This window comes from Mustelus asterias, chromosome 28, assembly GCF_964213995.1.
Source record: "Mustelus asterias chromosome 28, sMusAst1.hap1.1, whole genome shotgun sequence".
NCBI lineage: Eukaryota > Metazoa > Chordata > Chondrichthyes > Carcharhiniformes > Triakidae > Mustelus > Mustelus asterias.
Window position 1 is genome coordinate 12,800,299 of NC_135828.1, and position 22,368 is coordinate 12,822,666.

General features: G+C 45.1%; 1 protein-coding gene across 1 annotated transcript in view; it reads right to left on the minus strand.

Moving 5' to 3' along the window:
* Positions 1–20,892, minus strand: part of cdhr1a (cadherin-related family member 1a) — a 37,989-nt gene extending 17,097 nt beyond the window's left edge. The window contains exons 1-11 of the mRNA XM_078199306.1: positions 20,832–20,892; positions 20,088–20,183; positions 14,955–15,100; positions 13,652–13,702; positions 11,202–11,291; positions 11,000–11,086; positions 9,901–10,017; positions 8,169–8,312; positions 6,025–6,103; positions 4,496–4,596; positions 1,381–1,584 (exon numbers count right to left, since the gene is read on the minus strand). Of these exons, the coding sequence (XP_078055432.1) occupies positions 1,381–1,584; positions 4,496–4,596; positions 6,025–6,103; positions 8,169–8,312; positions 9,901–10,017; positions 11,000–11,086; positions 11,202–11,291; positions 13,652–13,702; positions 14,955–15,100; positions 20,088–20,183; positions 20,832–20,892 (1,176 nt within the window). The remainder of the gene's footprint in view (positions 1–1,380; positions 1,585–4,495; positions 4,597–6,024; positions 6,104–8,168; positions 8,313–9,900; positions 10,018–10,999; positions 11,087–11,201; positions 11,292–13,651; positions 13,703–14,954; positions 15,101–20,087; positions 20,184–20,831) is intronic.
* Between the last annotated feature and the right edge of the window lie 1,476 nt (positions 20,893–22,368).

The following is a 22,368-nucleotide window of genomic DNA, read 5'->3' on the forward strand; positions in this document are numbered from 1 at the left end:
AAAGGTGTTAAGGATCATTGCTGGTGTATGGAGTTAGGTTACACATTAACAAAACAGGCTTGAGGGGCTAAATGTTTTCATTCTGTTCCCATGTTCCTCGATATTTTTGGTTTGACTTTCATGTAATCTTTCAAGCATATTGTAAGTCCAGTCATAAATGTCCATTGCAACCTTTCTAACTGTTAATTACAATGGGGAAACCAATTGCAAAAAGCACAGGTACTTTATCCCAGTACACTTACACCCTGCTATATTTTAAAGGGATGTACCATCTCCAAAACAGAAAGAGTACATGTTCTCCAAAATTAGGTGATTTGTAGAGAAATTTGTAGGGTGGCACGGTGGGACAGTGGTTAGCACTGCTGCCTCACAGCGCCAGGGACCCGGGTTCAATTCCCGGCTTGGGTCACTGTCTGTGTGGAGTTTGCACGTTCTCCCCGTGTCTGCGTGGGTTCCCTCCCAGTGCTCTGGTTTCCTCCCACAGTCTGAAAGACGTGCTGGTCAGGCGGATTGACCCGAACAGGTGCCAGACTGTGGCGGCTAGGGGAATTTCACAGTAACTTCATTGCAGTGTTAATGTAAGCCTTACTTGTGACTAATAAATAAACTTTAAAAAAAAAGAAATAATCCAGTACGGATTGAATAGATCCAGTTTCCAATGTCATGTAGGTCTGTCTGACAGCAACCCATGTAATCCAAGTAGATCAGCGGAGAATACTCTGGTAATAGCAAGTATTGGGTACAAAACACTCACCATGATTTATGTAATAAATTGGCTGATATGAATAAAAGCCAAGACTCCACTGCAGATATTTTAATGCTACCCAAGTAACAAACGTTTTAAAGTATGTTTTGAACCAGTAGATGGCAATACATTCATGAAATAATTTCAAAGAGGTGCTAGCAGACTATTTTGCAATTCCATCTAAAATGGGATTCCTATCCAAAATGTTGCCCTCTCTAATATAATCTGTGATTCACTGTAATTTTTAGACTAGTCCCACTATTCTTCAGCTCCCCAAATAGCAGAAATAGTATTTCAAACACTCTTATAAAGTTTATTAGTCACAAGTAAGGCTCGCATTAACACTGCAAAGAAGTTACTGTGAAATTCCCCCCGTCTCCACGGTCCGCCGCCTATTCGGGTCAATGCACCTAACCAGCCCATCTTGCAGTATGCGGGAGGAAACTGGAAACCCACGCAGACACGGGGAGAACGTGCAAACTCCGCACAGACAGTGACCCAAGCCAGGAATCGAACCTGGGTCCCTGGCGCTGTGAGGCAGCAGTGCTAACCCACTGTGCCACCGTGCCGCCCCAAAGTTGAAAACTTGAATCAAACCACCCTGTATACTTTGACTGCAAAACACGCAGACCCACCTGATCGGAGTCATTTACTGTTATCTTCAGCCCGCGCAGTATCTCTCCTGCAGCTGGGTGTTCATACATTGTGATCTCAAACTGTGACTGCGGACCGTTTTCACTGTAAAAGGTGGGCCGATGGTTGTTGAGGTCCACCACTTGGATTGTTACCATCGCTGTCATAAACACCGGTACGTCAGCATCAGCATTCATTTCGGACGCCTACGGACAAACCACAGCAGAAGGGTCAGCGTGAGTTGTGTCTGTATGGTCATGTTTCACTTTGTATAGAACTTGAAATAAGGTGCGATTGGTGTGATGGCCCAGGGCTCAGGGTTGCTCCGTGAAATAGAACCAAAGAAAGCCTACAGTGCAGAAGGAGGTCATTTGACCCATCGAGTCAACAATCCCACCTAGGCCCTATCCCCATAACCCCACATATTTACCCCGCTAATCCCTCTAACCTATGCATCCTGGGACACTAAGGGGCAATTTAGCATGGCCAATGCACCTAACCCGCACATCTTTGGATTGTGGGAGGAAACCGGAGCACCTGGAGGAAACCCACGCAGACACGGGGAGAATGTGCAGACTCCACACAGACAGTGACCCAAGCCGGGAATCGAACCCAGCTCTCTGGAGCTGTGAGGCAGCAGCGATAACCACTGTGCCACCGTGCCACCACTGTGTCACCCGAATAGGGTGACGTGTCTCCTCAAAGTGGCCCAGCTCTCACTGAGTTTACCATTTCAGTTGCTTTTCTGTGGAAGTCCCAAGTGAAGTCAGGACGTTTCTCCATTAGAAACGTCACTCTGAACTACTCTGAGGTAGCAGGCAGCATCAGAGTATCCTGGAGGAGTCTGCCACCTTGGCTGCTTATAGTGTAAGGCGTGGAGACACGCTTCAAGGAGATTTTAATCTTTTTTGCCTCTTAGTGATTTCTTTGGAGATCGAAGACCATCACAATTCACACTTCCACCTTTTTAACAATTATCATTCATATGGGATGTTAAACCATGGCACTAGATCAATGAAAAGCAGAGGAGGCCTGCCCACTGGCCTGGTCACTGTGTTCCCCTTAACCAATAGCAGGGAGACAAATTATCTGGTCACTATCACAGTTTACTGTGCACAATTTATTTGCGCTTAATTGACTAAAAAACATCTTGGGACATCCTGAGATTGTGAAAGGTGCTATATAAATGCAAGTCTTTCTTTCCACACCCTCTTAGTCTTTGCACAAGTTTCCAACTAAGAGCAGGAACTTTCTTCAGTCCTCAGCCGATACTGAGCCAAGGGTGGGAGGGTGGGGGGTGTGGGAGGGGGTGTACGACAATGATCCACTCATAGAGTCATAGAATCTACAGTGCAGAAGGAGGCCATTCGGCCCATCAAGTCTGCACCGACAACAATCCCACCCAGGCCCCATCCCCGTAACCCCACATATTTACAACCCTCCCAACCCCCCTGTCACAAAGGGGCGACCTATCATGGCCAATCAACCTAACCCGCACATCTTTGGAATGCACCCACTCACTACATCTGCTTTTCTCCCTCTGGGAAAGTCCGTCACCTCTGCCTGAAACCTCAGCAGTTGCAGAATCACAGGGATGCTATTTTCTTCACTATGGGGCAGTGTGCTGAATTGTTAGCAGACTTCCTTCTCTCTTAACAAAGTAGTCAGTCACCAATATTGCTAAGTTACTTTAGTTATATTTTGATGCAATTAACAGAACTTATAATCCTTGATTATTCTGCAATCATCTTCACAAGATTTCTTCACTAATACCATGGGTGCAAACACTTTGTTATATTCTATATATATGTAGATTTAAGTTTCATTTCAGACAGGAAGGATCATTAAATTATACTTCAAATAGCACTGTTTGAGACATTAAGACACTCAGACTTTTACACTTGTATGAAATGTAAAGGTGTGTGCGTCTTAATGTCTCAAACATTAATATGCAGTGATGCGCGATAAATCACACAGGAGGCAGGATGTACCCGGGAGATAAAGGCTTTTATTGCCAACAATAACAGAGCTACTATATACAATATACAATCCCAGACTAAAGGGTCACCAGGCAGAGCAGTGACCTTTATACCTCTCCCAGAAGGCGGAGCCAACTGGGGTGTACCATAGGACTATATTAACAGGTAGAACAGCCCAACCCTAACCCCAACAGTAACATATCTACAGACTCATAGTACTGGCCAAACCATGGCTCAGCACTACCTGGTGGTAACCAACAATGGTTCACCACATGCAGCTCATTCCATGATGAGACACACTCTGGAAGGAGAGTTTGCTGAAAAATCATAGGCCCCAATACACTCTAATTCTTGCATTTGTTAATTTAGATGCACAATGTGATAACCTCCCCGCCCCCCCATGACTTGCTTGGGGAATCACTGATTGACCTCCCTGTAGAACTTGTTGAATATGAGCTCTCTGAGGATCGGTAAATAATTAACCAGGTGGAGTTCGTATACCGAGCCCCTTATAAACAATGGACTCCTGAGTGGGTCCATTATTCCTTCGTCCCGGATGGGACCTGTTTGTGTTCACCACAGACTTGTGGTCTTTGCTTCACTTTATTTTGTGCAATAAAGCGCTGTTCCTTTGCAGCCGACTCCTGGATACAACACATGGGTGGCGCAGTGGGCAGCACGGTGGCACAGTGGTTAGCACTGCTGCCTCACCGTGCCAGGGACCCGGGTTCAATTCCCGGCTTGGGTCACTGTCTGTGTGGAGTTTGCACATTCTCCCCGTGTCTGCATGGGTTTCCTCCGGGTGCTCTGGTTTTCTCGCACAGTCCAAAGATATGTGGGTTAGGTTGATTGGCCGTGATAAATTGACCTTAGTGTCAGTGGAATTAGCAGGGTAAAATATGTGGGGTTACGGGAATAGGGTCTGGGCGGGATTGTGGTCAGTGCAGACTCGATGGGCCAAATGGCCTCCTTCTGCATTGTGCTGGCAAAACCCACTCCTGCAATCAGTTCAACAATGCCTTCATGCCTCTGTTAAAATAGTGACACCAAACATTCCATCCAACCACACTAAGTATTCATGCACCTGGATTTATAAAGTAACTCCTATGTTAAAATGCCAGGTTTTATTACGGCCTACCCGAATAAGAAGTTTGTAAACATCCTTCTGGAGGAGTTTTGTAGTTTGTAGAAGGGTAATAACTCCACTGGTGCTATTTATGTCAAAAGATCCATCATTTCCTGTTAAGAAAATGCAAGGTATTGATAAATGTGGACAATACTCATATCATACTTGTCTTTTACAAGCTGAATTTTACCGAACTAATCACATGAATTGCCTCCCTCATCCCTCATTCCTTCAAGTGTGCCATTTAACCAAGGACACCTCACTTTCAGCAGCAAGAAAGATGCTTGTTCCATCTGCACATCCTGTTCAAGGAGTCATCTTTTCACATGCTTTCATTTCTCTGACTTGACAATGAGAGCAAGAGAGAAAGAAGGTCAGAAGGGAAGTTGGACTCAAGCCCTGAGATTGACTGAATAGCTGAGGAGCGAGTGCAAGTTCCTGGGTGAGATTTTCCAGCCACGCTCGCCCCAAAACCGGAAAATCCCACCCGAGGTCAACGGACATTTGCTCGGTCTGAGTCCCGCCCGCTACGATTCCTGTTGCAGGCATGATGGGAAAATTCTGCCCCCTGATTTGGAAGTTCGCGGCAGTTGAGGTTCAACCAGTGTGTTTACTAATTAAGGACCAGGACCAGGGGCCATGCCACAGATCAGGTGGACAATTCCACGCTCTGCAAAGACTTTTGTATTTATTTAGTGTTTTCACAACTGCCAGATGTCTCAAAGCTTTCCACGGCCAATCAAGTACTGTTGAAGGGTAGTCACCTAAGACCAACACTGTGGACGGGATTGTATGGCCTCGCTCGAGCCGAGACTGGAAAATCCCCACCCGAGCTAACGGACATTACCATTGCCCACCCCTCACCCGCTCCGATTCCGTGGCAGGCGGGCCAGTAGAATTCCGGCACATTTGGAAAAGGCGACTGTGAGAAACCCCAGGGTCGGGCAGTCCTGTTGGTTTCCCTTTTATTTCTTACACACTGTCCGCAGAAAAAGATGGGAGCAGCAGAAAGGGCCGGGACATCTCTGCTTCAAGAACTGAATATTTCTTTGTCGCTCCAACAATACAGAAAACTGACCTCATGATATAAGATTTCAAGCAACTAACTTTGTGACCTGCAGAAAGTTCATTCTTCAAGAGAATCCTGAAAACCACTTGATTCTGACAGTGCGACTTATCTAAACTGCACTACAGGCGTGAAGATAACTTTCCCATCAGACCTGCAAGGACAATCACGTGTGTTATGAACAGCCCCTTTTGTCAATAACTTGTAAAAGTGCACTATTCTCTTCAACCGTATTTTCTTCGAGTGTGTTTTTGTGTGCTGTAGTGTTAGACTTCCGGACAAGTTCATGAATAAACAATCCTCTTTATTCGAACCCACAAAAACTTGCTGCTGACTATTCAAATTGTCCACACACTCTCAGGCTTAAGGAACACACACATCTTCCTTTCAAAAGATTACTGGTTATGGACAATGGGAAAGGAAACAGAGATTTGAGCAGTTCTCTCTCACCCGATCATTGTGCAATTTCACTTACCATGTGCAATGGTGTAATGGATTGGATTGGGGTTCCCAAGATCCCCATCAGAGGCCATCACGCTAAATACTTCCGAACCCTAACAAGGAAGTAAAAATAGTATGTATAGTTTAGTATGTAGTATATATGAAACTTCAAAATGCTTTTTTTGTTGACCTGCATGATCAACTTGCTTCTTTTTCCTCAAAGTTCTGATTACTTCATTCAATTTAATTTCTCTGGGTTTCCTGTCCACATTTTATCCATTACACTAAATATCAGCCTCATGGAGCCTTCTTAGCAGATTCTACCCTCCTCTTGGCACCTCTAAACTACAGGTACTCACAGGTACAAATGTGTTTTTCCATACCATAGTTCAGTCCACAAGCGATAACTATCACATCATTATTTATTTACTAGTGTCACAAGTAGGCTTACATTAACACCGCAGTGAAGTCACTGTGAAAATCCCCTAGTCGCCACACTCCGGCGCCTGTTCGGGTACACTGAGGGAGAATTTAGCACGGCCAATGCACCCTAACCAGCACATCTTTCAGACTGTGGGAGGAAACCAGAGCATCCAGAGGAAACCCACGCAGACACGGGGAGGACATGCAGACTCTACACAGACAGTGGCCCAAGGCCAGAATTGAACCTGGGTCTCTGGCGCTGTGAGGCAGCAGTGCTAACCACTGTGCCACCCATCCTAAGCATCAAGCTTTTCCAAGTCAGTGATTATTTCCCTTTAAAATGTCTCTGCAGCACAGTCAACAAATTCACCTAGAGTTGTTGCTAAGTTATCTTATCTATTGTTTGCTCTTCTTTGAGTTATGCTACATAAAAGAGGACTTGCCACTTTCTGACCTGCCACATAACCAAAGCAATAATGCAGGTGTTAGCCACAGCTCAATAGTAGCAGTGTCAGCTCTAGAGCAGAAGGTTGTGGGTTCAAGTCTGACTTTAGGGTCAAGGCATAACCTAACCTGATGAACCTAACCTGATGAACCTAACCTGATGCCTCAGCATGAGACTTAGGGGCTGTTGATTTTTAGATGTTTAAACCAAAGCCTGTCCATTGTACAGGGGCTCCATCTGAAATCAAAAGACAGATTCGAGAAAAACATAAGGGACCACAGTAATAACATTTCGGAACCGGTGTTTCCTGGGATACATATATATGATTGTATTAATACAACAGCAGTAAAGCAGCACTACTCCAGCATTACTGCTGTAATTTTAAAGAATTCTTGGGTTCCAGGGTGTTGAAGCAAAGTGACACAGTGGTTAGCACCGCTGCCTCACAGTGCCAGGGACCTGGGTTCGATTCCCGGCTTGGGTCACTGTCTGTGTGGAGCTTTAACATTCTCCCCATGTCTGTGCAGGTTTCCTCTGGGTTTCCGGTTTCCTCCCACAGTCCAGGTTGACTTACCATGCTAAATTGCCCCTTAGTGTCCCAGAATGCATATATTAGAGGGATTAGCAGGGCTAATATGTGGGTCTATGGGTGGTATTGTGGTCAGTGCAGATTCGATGGGCTGAATGGCCTCCTTCTGCACTGTAGGGTGTTCTATCATTCTATGCATTAGTCCAAGTGTTAATTCTTAACACTAGTGTTTGAATAAACTCTAATTATTTATTAGTGTGTTTTCTCGCTTATTCATTCCAATTTTCTACTCTCTGTTCTTTATGAACCTGCAAGAATGCAGAATCTGCCTGCCATCCAATGCACGTACATGGTTTAATGATTGTGTAAGAACAGGAGAAGGCCAACCAATCCCTAAAGCTTGTCTTACCATTCAGTTTCGTCATGACTGCTCTGTATCTTAAACTTTTACCCAAACACCTTGATTCTGTAACGCTTAATATTCCTGCCTAACAAAAATCTGTCAATCCCCATTTTGCAAGTTTTTTAATCGGCAGAGATTCAAAACCTTTTTGGAGAAGGGAATTTCAGATTTCCATCACTCGTTGACCAAGTCATGAAAGGAATGATTGGTAAATTCTTCTCACTGGCTCGTCAGCTGGAGCTAATCTTCATCTTACCGAGGCTTTGCATTTCTCACAAGAGAAACTCAACCTTCTCAACCGAGACCTGAACAGCTGTCAAATGTACCGATGGCCACTTACAATAATGGACGTGCGACGGGTTACAATCCACTACTTACAGGCTTTGTATTCTCATACACGTGTCCAAAATAGGGTGTGCCGGAGAATATGGGCGGAGTGTCCTGAATATCCGCAACGTTGATCGTAACGGTGGCTGTGGAAGAGCAAATTCGATACTTTCCTCTCAGCTTCCCGCCTCCGTCCTGAGGTAAATGTAAAATCACATTTTCATTTCTTACAGAAACAACGGACTCGCTCAGCATGTTCCCCCCTCGATTCACACACACACACGCGCGCACACACACGCACACGCGCACACACACACACGCACACGCACATAAAGAACAAAGAACAAAGAACAGTACAGCACAGGAAACAGGCCCTTCGGCCCTCCAAGCCTGTGCCGCTCCTTGGTCCAACTAGACCAATCGTTTGTATCTCTCCATTCCCAGGCTGCTCATGTGACTATCCAGGTAAGTCTTAAACGATGTCAGCGTGCCTGCCTCCACCACCCTACTTGGCAGCGCATTCCAGGCCCCCACCACCCTCTGTGTAAAAAACATCCCTCTAATATCTGAGTTATACTTCACCCCTCTCACCTTGAGCCCATGACCCCTCATGAACGTCACTTCTGATCTGGGAAAAAGCTTCCCACCGTTCACCCTAACTATCCCCTTCATAATCTTGTACACCTCTATTAGATCTCCCCTCATTCTCCGTCTTTCCAGGGAGAACAACCCCAGTTTACCCAATCTCTCCTCATAGCTAAGACCCTCCATACCAGGCAACATCCTGGTAAACCTTCTCTGCACTCTCTCCAATGCCTCCACGTCCTTCTGGTAGTGCGGCGACCAGAACTGGACGCAGTACTCCAAATGTGGCCTAACCAGCGTTCTATACAGCTGCATCATCAGACTCCAGCTTTTATACTCTATACCCCGTCCTATAAAGGCAAGCATACCATATGCCTTCTTCACCACCTTCTCCACCTGTGTTGCCAACTTCAAGGATTTGTGGACTTGCACACCTAGGTCCCTCTGTGTTTCTATACTCCTGATGACTCTGCCATTTATTGTATAACTCCTCCCTACATTATTTCTTCCAAAATGCATCACTTCGCATTTATCCGGATTAAACTCCATCTGCCACCTCTCCGCCCAATTTTCCAGCCTATCTATATCCTGCTGTATTGCCCGACAATGCTCTTCGCTATCCGCAAGTCCAGCCATCTTCGTGTCATCCGCAAACTTGCTGATTTCACCAGTTACACCTTCTTCCAAATCATTTATATATATCACAAATAGCAGAGGTCCCAGTACAGAGCCCTGCGGAACACCACTGGTCACAGACCTCCAGCCGGAAAAAGACCCTTCGACCACTACCCTCTGTCTCCTATGGCCAAGCCAGTTCTCCACCCATCTAGCCACTTCTCCTTGTATCCCATGAGCCTTAACCTTCTTAACCAACCTGCCATGTGGGACTTTGTCAAATGCCTTACTGAAATCCATATAGACGACATCCACGGCCCTTCCTTCATCAACCGTTTTTGTCACTTCCTCAAAAAACTCCACCAAATTTGTAAGGCACGACCTCCCTCTTATAAAACCATGCTGTCTGTCACTAATGAGATTGTTCCGTTCTAAATGCACATACATCCTGTCTCTAAGAATCCTCTCCAACAACTTCCCTACCACGGACGTCAAGCTCACCGGCCTATAATTTCCTGGGTTATCCCTGCTACCCTTCATACACACACACATACACACACACACTGTAAAAATGTCAGTTTACCTTGGCTATAATGGTAACAAAATGAGCCCTGGACTTCTCAAAATCCAGAGTCACACTTGGCTTTATCCGGAGGACCCCACTGTACCGATCCAAAGAAAACTTGCTTTTACGCATGTTCTAGAAGAGATGAAGCAGAAGGTGCGTCAATTCAGGGACAAATGATATTCTTTCAGGGGATGTGGGCATCACTGAGAAGGCCAGTATTTGTTGCCTATCCCTAATTGCCCTTGAACTGAATAGCTTGCTAGGTCATCCCAGAGGGCAGTTAATATTCAACCACATTGCTGCGTGTCTGGATTCACATGCAGGCCAGATCGGGTAAGGATATAACTCCTAATTCTATGAATTGAATTTAGCTACTAGGGTGGGATTTGAACCCATGCTAGCAGAGCATAATCCGAGGCCTCTGAATTAATACCCTCATGACATTTCCACTCTGCCACTATCATCCTTTATTGTGCCAAACAAAATCTAAGCAGTAAAAAATTGTTCAGTCATGAAACCAGAAGTGATTTTTATTTAACAAAAGCTAAGTTCCAACTCAAAAATTCAAAAATAGACAACTATATTTTTTTATTCATTCACGGGACATGGGCATCGCTGGCTGGGCCAGCATTTATTGCCCATCCCTGGTTGCCCGAGGGCAGTTGAGCGTCAACCACATTGCTGTGGCTCTGGAGTCACATGTAGGCCAGACTAGGTGAGGATGGCAGATTTCCTTCCCTAGAGGGCAGTAGTGAACCAGATGGGTTTTTCCGACAATCAACAATGGTTTCATGGTCATCAGTAGATTCTTAATTCCAGATTTTTCTTTTATTGAATTCAAATTCCACCATCTGCTGTGGCAGCATTCGAACCCGGAATTTAGCACGGCCAATGCAGTTAACCAGCACATCATTCGGACTGTGGGACGAAACCCGTGCAGACATGGGGAGAACGTGCAGACTCCGCACAGACAGTGACCCAGGCCGGGAATTGAACCTGGATCCCTGACACTGTGAGACAGCAGTGCCAACCATTGTGCCACTGTGCCACACTGTGTAAGTGTGAGGATATTTTCACAAGAAAAGTCAGAAATTGTGCATTGGAGGAAGAATACCTGTAGGAAGTAGGTGACACTGCCTCCGGATCCATTGTCCTTGTCCACTGCATATACCTTGAAGATGCTGCTACCTGAAGGTGTGTTCTGGCAGAGCCCAGCCCAAGGCAAAAAAACATTGGTCAACACAAGCTTTGCATTGAATATTTGTCAGTCACCAATTAATTCTATAAGGAAACTACAGTTCTTAAAAGCAACGTACCTCAGGTACATTAATGATGTAGGGTGTATTAATGAATTCTGGGCTCTCGTCATTAGCATCTGTTACAAGTATTCGAACCTTTTCGACAACCTGTGAACGCAAAAGGCTCATTGACTACCATTCTTCACTAAAAGAAGATGTTACCCAAAATCCCACTTGGAAAGAATTACAGAACAAAACCATCATGCAAATTCTATGCTTCACAGATGCTAAAAACGATAACTGGCGCAAGTGTTTTCCCTTGAGGATAATTTTGACAAGAATTCCACCAGTGATCATATAATCCCTACAGTGCAGATGGAGGCTATTCAGCCCATCGAAGCAGCACTGACCACAATCCCACGCAGGTCCTATTCCCGTAACCCCTCATATTTACCCTGCTAATCCCCCTGACACTAGGGTCAATTTAGCATGGCCAATCAACCTAACCCCGCACATCTTTGGATTGTGGGAGGAAACCAGAGCACCCGGAGGAAACCCACATAGACATGGGGAGAACATGCAAACCTGAGGCCGGGAATTGAACCCAGGTCCCTGGCGCTGTGCAGTGCTAACCACTGTGTCACCGTGCCACCCGCAATGATGCTGAATGTGCCTGAATAGTTTAGTTCTGGGGAATAATACCATGCAATTACATTGTTTCTCGGGCAAGGTTTCTCAGTACAAAGCAAGTACTTCGAAATGAGAGAGAATTATACTGCAGGTGTAGTTCTCACATCAGCTCATGGGCTGAATGTATTTGAATGATTTTGAGAACCGGAGTGTCTATACTGGCCACCTCTCGCTATGGTCTGTCAAAGAAATTGTAATGAACCACAACATTACTTCGAATCAATTTTAAATGTTACAAATCACTGAAACTTCTACCCAAAGCCATATCAAAAAGAAAAGAAATGTAAAGCAGCTGAAATACTTTAAATTTTGCTTTCTAAAGGATATTGCAGACTCATAATGGTTGCTGTTTTTTTGCTTGTAAGAGTATTATCCTCTTCCAGTACTTAACGTATATGCTACCCATCTGTGCAAGCTCGCAAGATTAGAATGCAGAAAGCTAGCAGTGGAAAAGCCTCGGATGAGATTACTGAGACCCTGTATTTAATACAGGTCGCTTCCGTGTCAAACCACGCAAATGAGTGGCAGAAATTGTCAACTGCTATTCCGGCTAGAACATCTGCTACCTAGAGTTTTGCCTCTTTCCCACCCTGACTGCTTCACGTATCTCCTGGATCTTGTGTATCTCCTCGTACACGACATCCATTTTCTCCATGCACTTACCCCACTCTCTTTTAGCCTCACTCTCTCGGTACAACAGAGAGAAACGTGGCAGAGAATGGACATCTTATCCGCTCATTCTGTAGCTTTCCTCGGGATGAGTGACAATGAGAGAGTGGTTGCCAGGATAGTGATCCTGGTATGAAGCAGATAGTTAGATGCAGACACAAAAAACAGAAAATGCTGGAAACTCTCAGCAGGTCTGACAGCAGCTGTGGAGAAAGAATAGAGCCAACGTTTTGAGTCTGGATGACTCCTCTTCAGAGCTCTTTTATCCACGCGGGTTCTGACGTTGACTCCAAACGTTAGAAATATAGAAGCATAGGAGTTAGGAGCAGAAGAAGGCCATTCGGCCCTTCGAGCCTGTTCCGCCCATTCGTTACGATCATGGCTGACCATCCAACTCAATAGCCTAATCTTGCTTTCTCCCCATAACTTTTGATCCTAAGTATTATATCTAGCCACCTCTTTAATACATTCAATGTTTTGGCATCAACTACTTCCTGTGGTAATGAATTCCACAGGCTCTTTGGGTGAAGAAATGTCTCCTCATCTCCGTCCTAAATGGTCTACCCCGAATCCTCAGACTGTGATCCCTGGTTCTGGACTCCCCCCACCATTGGGAACATCCTCCCTGCATCTACCCTGTCTAGTCCTGTTAGAATTTTATAATCGCCATGAGCTCCCCCCTCATTCGTCTGAACTCCAGCGAAAACAATCCTAACCTGGTCAATCTCTCCTCATACATCAGTTCTCTCTCCACAGATACCTTCAGACCTGCCGAGATTTTTCCGCATTTTCTGTTTCTGTTTCAGATTCCAGCAGCCGCAGTTTTTTGCTTTTATCTTAGAGCAGTTAGATGCAGTCATTGAGTTGGAGGCAGGATTTCAGGTGAAGATGGAGTGGTGTACGTGGCGATTGAAGCAATCACATTTAAGGTGAGCAGAAGATTAAATGAGGAAATGAAAAGCACTGGGATCTGTTAAATAATTATTTGGTCACCAACACCTTCATCCAGCTGAAGGTCAGTTACCAGCTGACAATTGGTTATGGTAATGTTTCAATGAATGAGCATTATATCTGTAGCTATTAGGGTCCTCATTAAGAATTACTGTGCTTGTTGCACAGACAATGTCCCAGACCATTGCTTAAGTACAAGATTCTTTGTAATGTCTTACTTTATTCACACTGTCTGAAATGCTGACCAGTACTTCAATCTCATCTTCTTCCTGCAAAACAAAATCAAACACACTGAGATGTTATTGAATAAAATTAATGGTTAATCTTCCCAATGTGTCCCCTCAGGATGGACCTTCGATCACCAAGACCGTACTTTGGGATATCACCCCCTTGATCTGAAGACTGTGTATGTGATCCGGAAATAGGCCTTTCCCTTTGGGATTGTGTGTTCTGTTACAATCAGATTAACTGGAGCCCCGCTGTTGGTCCCCAATTTGTTCCAACAAAGGCTTAGGTTTCTTCTTCAAGAGGATATGCCTTTTCCAAATCCAAATGTGTTTAACTAAGTTTAAGTTTATTTTATTAGTGTCACAAGTAGGCTTACACTAACACTGAAATGAAGTTACTGTGAAAATCCCCCAGTCACCACACTCCGACGCCTGTTTAGATACACTGAGGGAGAATTTAGCATGGCCAATGCACCTAACCAGCACGTCTTTTGGACTGTGGGAGGAAACCGGAGCACCCGGAGGAATCCCACACAGAGAACGTGCAAACTCCACACAGACAGTGACTCAAGCCGGGAATGGAACCCGGGACCCTGGTGCTGTGAGGGAGCAGTGCTAACCACTGTGTCACCGTGCCAGTAAAAGCACCTGCTTCTATCTTATCTATTTCCTCATAATTTTATATATTTCTGTAAGCAGGGAGGTTGTTTCCACTGGTGGGTGAAATTAGAAGTAGGGGGCATAGCCTCAAAATACGGGGGAGCAGATTTAGGACTGAGTTGGGGAGGAACTTCTTCACCCAAAGGGTTGCGAATCTGTGGAATTCTCTGCCCAGTGAAGAAGTTGAGGCTACCTCATTGAATGTTCTTAAGACAAAGGTAGATAGATTTTTGAACAGTAAAGGAATTAAGGGTAATGGTGAGGGGGCGGGTAAGTGGAGCTGGGTCCATGAAAAGATCAGCCATTATCTTATTGAAAGGCAGAGCAGGTTTGAGGGGCCAGATGCTCCTAGTTCTTATGTCCTTATGTTCTTATGTTTCCAGGAACTCTCACCCCTCTTGTCCCTTTGCACTCTTGCTATCCCAGTCCATAGTTGGATAATTGAAGCCCCCCATTATAATGATTGCACCATTCTGTGATTTCTTTGCAACTCTGGTTCTCTACATTCCTTCCACTAGTTGGTGGTTTATGTAGGATAGCAACCAATGATTCATTGATTCTATGATAAAAATCAATGCCTACCAGCATTGAATTGAAAAAATTGATAACAAAATGAAACAGCAAACAGCCTGACCTCTCTGTCCAGCTCCTCCAGCAAAGTGACATTCCCAGTTCGTGGTTCCACTGCAAAATAGCGCTTCCCTCCGGGTTCAAAGGTCATGCCATAAGTGACCGCATTCCCCTCTGGATCTGTGCCATTTAGCGTGTACAGATGTGATCCTAGGGAGGAATTCAAAAATTATAGAGTGTATACCAGCAGAGCAACATTTTGGAGATCGATTTCCAATTGGGGTGTGTTAATTCGGAGTTAAGCTTTAGTCCTCTTATTTAATATGTGTGAAGGAACAAACATGTTTAGTCAGTGCACAAACTTATCCTTTTTGCTTCAAAATCTAACCTTTAAATATCAGATTCAGCTTGTTTATTCCAAATGGTTCAGATCCTGGATGCAGTTCCAGTTCTGTTATGGAGAGGAGGCCTGCGAGTGAATTGAAACCATTGGGGCAGCAAGATTCATTATCTGTAGCCAGTTTCGGTAATGTGATCACATGATCAGTACTTCCACTGAATATCATAGAGTCATAGAAACCCTACAGTGCAGAAAGAGGCCATCTGGTCCATCGAGTCTTCACCGACCACAATCCCACCCAGGCCCTACCCCCTTATCCCTACACATTTACCCGCTAATCCCTCTAACCTACGCATCTCAGGACACTGAGGGACAATTTTAGCATGGCCAATCAACCTGACCAGCACATCTTTAGACTGTGGGAGGAAACTGGAGCACCCGGGAGGAAACCCACGCAGACACGAGGAGAATGTGCAAACTCTTAATGTGCACAGTGGTTAGCACTGCTGCTTCACAGCTCCAGGGACCTGGGTTCGATTCCCGGCTTGGGTCACTGTTGGTGTGGAGTTTGCACATGCTAAAATTGCCCCTTAATGTGCACCTTAAAAAGTTTATTAGTCACAAGTAAGGCTTACATTAACATTGCAATGAAGTTACTGTGAAATTCCCCTCGTCGCCACATTCCGGTGCCTGTTTGGGTCAATGCACCTAACCAGCACGTCTTTCAGACTGTGGGAGGAAATCCACACAGACACAGGGAAAATGTGCAAATTCCACACAATGACCCGCACTGGGAATTGAACCCATGTCCCTGGCACTGTGAGGCAGCAGTGAAAACCACTGTGCCACACCTGTTGATCAGGTGAGTAATAGATAATGAGAAACCAAGCATTGTACACCTACAAGAAAGAGGTTAAATTTAAGCAATTTGAAAACAAATTGCAAGCTGAGGCAAAGGTGGGTTGCAAAATTGACCATGCTGTGTTATATCCATAACCCTAATCCACATTCCTCTTTTGTGAGCTTCCATTGAGTCCCATTTATTATCCGTTAAAATAATGTGCTGCATAGCAATGCAGCTATGGGGAATGCAAATTTGAGTGCAACATCATCTGAGGCAGGTACCAGCTGGGTGTTAAACCCACTGTTATATTGGGGCGGCATGATGGCACAGTGGTTAGCACTGCTGCTTCACAGCTCCAGGGACCTGGGGTTCGATTCCCGGCTTGGGTCACTGTTTGTGTGGAGTTTGCACATTCTCCTCATGTCTGCATGGATTTCCTCCGGGTGCTCCGGTTTCCTCCCACAGTCTAAAGATGTGCTGGTTAGGTTGATTGGCCATGCTAAAATTGCCCCTTAGTGTCCTGAGATGCATAGGTTAGAGGGATTAGCAGGTAAATGTGTGGGGGTAGGGCCTGGGTGGGATTGTGCTCGGCGCAGACTCGATGGGCCAGATGGCCTCTTTCTGCACTGTAGGGTTTCTATGATTTTATGATATTCAGAACATTAAACGTGGACTGTATTCAGTATATAATTATCTGGAACTGTCTTTCCTTCTAAAAATGGACACTAAAAGGCTGCTGAGATGACTGCCAAGGTGAGGTGACTTTCTGTAGACACAGAAGTACCTCAAGTCTCTGGTAACTTTCTAATTAACTGGCCATGGATGGAGTACCCCCTTGAATAGACATACCAAGATGAAAACCATTTGTGGGATCCACACCTCCCATTGTTTTTGGACAAAACTCAAACTCAATGGACTCTCAGATCCACTGCCTCCAAGCTCGATATCAGGGATATCCATTGCCTGCTGAAGTCCAGGTCTGAGGCGTTGAAGTCACCAACTAGCCCTGACCTATACAAGAAAGCCAGATATGATCAAGGGAGATTTATCAAAGATGCCAAAAGACAATACCGGATTAGGCTAGAATCTCAAGCGAGCCACATGGACCCCCGCTGACTATGGCAAGGTCTGCAAGGCGTAACAGGCTACAAGATGAAGGCATGTAAAATCAGCAACACCAATGCACCCCTCCCCGATGAGCTCAAAGCATTCTATGTCCGTTTTGAGCAAGAGGTCAGCGAGAGCACACCCTCCATCCCGGAAGCCTCGGACGAATCTGCATCCAAGGTCACTATTGCCGATGTCAGAGTAGCCTTCTCAAAAGTCAACCCACGGAAAGCAACTGGCCCAGGTAGGGTAGCCGGACGAGCACTCAGATCCGCCACAGACCAGCTGGCGGGGGTATTTGCAGACATCTTCAACCTCTCTTTACACCAATCTGAGGTCCCTATCTGCTTCAGGAAGATGACAATCATCCCGGTACCAAAGAAAAGCCAGGCAGCGTGCCTTAATGACTATTGGCCGGTGGCTCTGACATCCATCATTATGAAGTGCTTCGAAAGGTTAGTCATGGCACAAATCAATTCCTGCCTATCAGCGAGCCTGGATCCACTACAGTTCACCTACCGCCGCAACAGGTCCACAGCAGACGCAATCTCCCTGGTCCTACATTCAACCCTGCAACACCTAGATAACAAAGGCACTTATGTCAGACTCCTATTCATAGACTACAACTCAGCCTTTAACACCATTATTCCTATGAGACTTAATTCCAAACTTTGTGGCCTGAGGCTCAGCTCCTCCCTCTGCAACTGGATCCTAGACTTCCTGTCCTTCCGTGCAGACACTATAGTTAAGGAAGCCCACCAACGCCTCTACTTTCTCAGGAGACTAAGGAAATTTGGCAGCTACGACTCTCACCAACTTCTGCAGATGCACCATAGAAAGTAGTCTTTCTGGTTGCATCACAGCTTGGTATGGCTCCTGCTCTGCCCAAGACCACACGAAACTACAAAGATTCGTGAATGAAGCCCAGTCCATCACTCAAACCAGCCTCTAATCCATTGACACTGTCTATACTTTCTGCTGCCTCAGAAAAACAGCCAGCATAATCAGGTTCCCCATGCACTCCGGACATACTCTCTTCCATCTTCTCCCATCGGGAAAAAGATACAAAAGTCTGAGGTCACGTACCAACCGACTCAAGAACAGCTTCTTCCCTGCTGCCATCAGACTTTTGAATGGACCTACCTCGCATTAAGTTGATCTTTCTCTACACCCTAGCTATGACTGTAACACTATATTCTGCACTCTCTCGTTTTCTTCTCTATGAACGGTATGCTTTGTCTGTATAGCACGCAAGGAACAATACTTTTCACTGTATACTAATACCTGTGACAGGCTGCGGCTACACTTATTCAGGATTCAGAGCACCCCAATTTGGTGAGCTGAGATTTGCGTGGCTGCTTGTATTCTAGATGTAGACTTACCCATTGACAGCACCTTATGCCGATGGAGCAGGAACTCATACAGATCTGCGAGAGCTGCAGCTCTGAGATTGGCCGCTGACCTTGGGACCCTCTGATTGCTGTAAATCAGCATCCAAAAGGCCATCCACTCGAAGAGAATAAGGTGTGAACATGTTCATCATGAGGTGATAAATAAGTAGTGAGCTCTAAGCACATTAGCGCTTTCATACAGAGAGTGTGGACTGACACTCTCCCACTTACTACCTAAGTGCCTCTCTAATTGGGTCCATTGGAAGTGTGCATGTTACTCCCACAAATGCCCTTTGCTACCAACAGTAGGAACCAGAGAATTGTGCACAGACACTCTTGACTTCCCAAAATCTGTCATAATACCCGGAAAATTGGGAGTGTTGTGAATCATTTCCAAACTCCATGGCCTAGGGCTCGGCTCCTCCCTCTGCGACTGGATTCTAGACTTCCTAACCCACAGACCGCAATCAGTAGGGATAGCCAATGACACCTCCTCCATGATTATACTCAACAATGGTGCTCCGCATGGCTGTGTCCTCAGCCCCTTACTATACTCCTTACACACCTATGACTGTATGGCCAAATTCCCCTCCAACTCAATTTTCAAGTTTGCTGATGACACCACCGCAGTGGATCGGATCTCAAACAATGACAAGACAGAGTACAGGAAAGAGAGAGAGAATCTGGTGAACTGATGCGACAACAATAATCTCTCCCTCAAAATGAAGGAGATAGTCATCAACTTCAGGAAGCGTGGTGGAGAACATGTCCCTATCTACATCAATGGAGGTGAAGTGGAAATGGCCGAGGACTTCAAGTTTCTAGGTGTCTTGATCACCAACAATTTGTCCTGGTCCCCCCATGCTGACACTATAGTTAAAAAATCCCACCAACCCCTCTACTTTCTCAGGAGGCCAAGGATATTCAGCATGTCCGCTACAACTGTCACCATTTTTTACAGATCCCTTTCTGGGATGCTACAACTTGATATGGCTTCCGCTCTGACCAAGAAAGCAAAAAACTACAAAGAATTGTGAATGTATCCCAGTCCATCACACAAACCAACCTCCCATCCATTGACTCTGTTTACACTTCCTGGTGCCTTGGAAAAGCAGCCAGCATAATCGAGGACCCCATATTCTCTTGCACCTTCTTCCATCGGGAAAAAGATGCAAGAATCAGAGATCTTAAGAACAGTTTCTTCCCTGCTGCCATCAGACTTTTGAATGGACCTACCTTATATTAATTTGATCTTTCTCTACACCTTAGCTATGACTGTAACACTACATTCTGCACTCTCTCCTTTCCTTCTCCCCTCTGTACTCTATGAACAGTATGTTTTGTCTGTATAGCACGCAAGATGTTCATTGTGTCCCAATACATGTGACAATAATAAATCAAATCAAATCAAATCAGGAATGTTCACACATGTGTGCAGTTTAACATGTCATCCTCCTGTCAGTGATTACTGGGAACAAGCTTTACAAAGTTTACCTGTGAATCTCGAACACATACCTATAGGCGTGTCCTCGGGAATGCTCAACATGGCCATGTTTCCATTGGTGCTGTTTGGTGCATTGTCATGGAAGTAAGGAGCGTAGTCTGCTTGAACTGAGGGGAAATTCAACTCCATGTTAACCACCGGCTTGTCCAAGACTTTTAAATCATCAAACGCGACGCAAGCATGTGGATCTCTGGAGGCCACCTAGCACAATCTTCTCATTCAACATGACGATTCAAAATCATTCCTAAACATGGTCGCAAAATCTAGTGGCTACCAAATTTTGTTCAGAAGTAACAAGAATAATACGGCCACCAACGTCTTCATCTAGAAGCTGTAGATAACTCAGTCAGTGTAATGAAATATAAACACTTATAAATTGTTGCAAAATGTTGTTATTTTAAATAGGTTTTCTTCCAATTTCTTAGGCTTTCCAAGTATTTACTGAGAAAAATGGTGAATGGAGTGGCAATGAGGAGGCAAAACGAAATGGAGAGATATCACCCAATGGTCAGGCAATGTTAAATGTGATAATCTACTGAACAGTCATCTTACAAAAAGCTAAACCACATTCAGCGTTAAACGTTAATATAATTTAGTTAGAAGAAATTGATACTATTGCTTGAAATAAACATTTGGATGATGCACTCCCGAATGTACGTGGTAATTACTCTGAGGATTATTGGGGATTATGCAACTTTGGTCATTGCAATTCAGACTTCATTTCAAATATATAAATGTAGATAAGATGTACTTACGGAGAGAGATGTATGTCACAGCGAAGAGGATGGGTTGGTACTGAAACTCCGCATGCTTCATTATAGCAAAGCAACAAGAGTTGATCTTTCTGTAAGTAATATTGATGTTATTCCGGAGGCAGCATCCTGGCAGCTGGTTGTCAGGAGCTGCAGCTGGACAGAAGGAGCAGCAGCTAAGATTTTAATCTGATGACTCAATGTTCCGAGCAGACTCGAAGCTGCTTTCTTGGATAAATCCTTCATGCAACTGACAACAGACTTAATCCCACCATTTACATGATTGGGAATCATACAAACTAGCAGCTGGAGGAGGCCATTCGGCCCTTCGAACCTGCTCCGCCATTCATTACGATCGTAGCTGATACCCCGATCTCAATGCCATGATCCCGTTTTCGCCCCATACCCCTTGATGCCATTAAAATCTTTTTTTAAATTATCTATCCCCTTTCTTGAATGTATTCAGTGTTTAAAGTTTATTTATTAGTGTCACAAGTAGGCTTGCATTGACACTGCAATGAAGTTACTGTGAAAATCCCCTAGTCGCCACACTCCGGTGCCTGTTCGGGTACCCTGAGGGAGAATTTAGCATGGCCAATGCATCTAATCAGCATGTCTTTCGGACTGTGGGAGGAACCTGGAGGAAACGCACGCAGGCACAGGGAGAACATGCAGCCTCCGCACAGACAGTGACCCAAGTTGGGAATCGAACCTGGGTCTCTGGTGCTGTGAGGCAGCAGTGGCCTCCACAGTCTTCTGTGTTAGAGAATTGCAAGGTTCACCATCCTTTGTGTCAAGACATTTTTCCCCATCGCAGTCCTAAATGGTCTACCTTGTTTCTGAAACTGTATCCCCTGGTTCAAGATTCCCCAAACCAAGGAGAACATCCTCCCTGCATGTAGTCTGCATTCTTGCTCTTCCCAAAACAAATTCCCAAAAATGTGTGGAGTCACCACACTAACTTCTCCCATTTTGGCCAGATTACGGGACACTGCTGGATTTTCATGAGGCATCCTCCAAGTAAGCAATGCAAAATAATGACAAATAGAAAATAGCAATAACAGATACATGTTTTATTATGTGAAGGAAAAGTTTCTGGAACGCGATTCTTTAATTCTTTGGATATCTTTTGTTTCTGTGTTTGAAGGAATCTGATTGAGATTTTGGCGTTAGAAACAGAGACATGAGTCAAAATCTTCCTTCCAGGGATGGGAGTGCAAAGTTGGGACAATTCCCAGCCCTGAAATCCCGACCCAGGGGAAAGTGACCCAGAAGGTTGGATTTTCAATCCCATTGGAAATTGGAATTATGGCAGGCAACCCCCAGGAGGAGTGCGAAGGCCGCTAGGTGTGGTGGTGAGCTGGGTGGAATTCCTGCACTGGCACCATGTCAATGTCTTTTTAAAAAGACAATGTAACATAGAACAGACCTCCAGCCCTCAAACCCCCTCACCGCCCTCCCAACGTACTCCCCTTACCCAATCCAGACCAACCCATGCCACATCATTCCCCACCCAGTTCCATTCCCTACCCTCCATGCT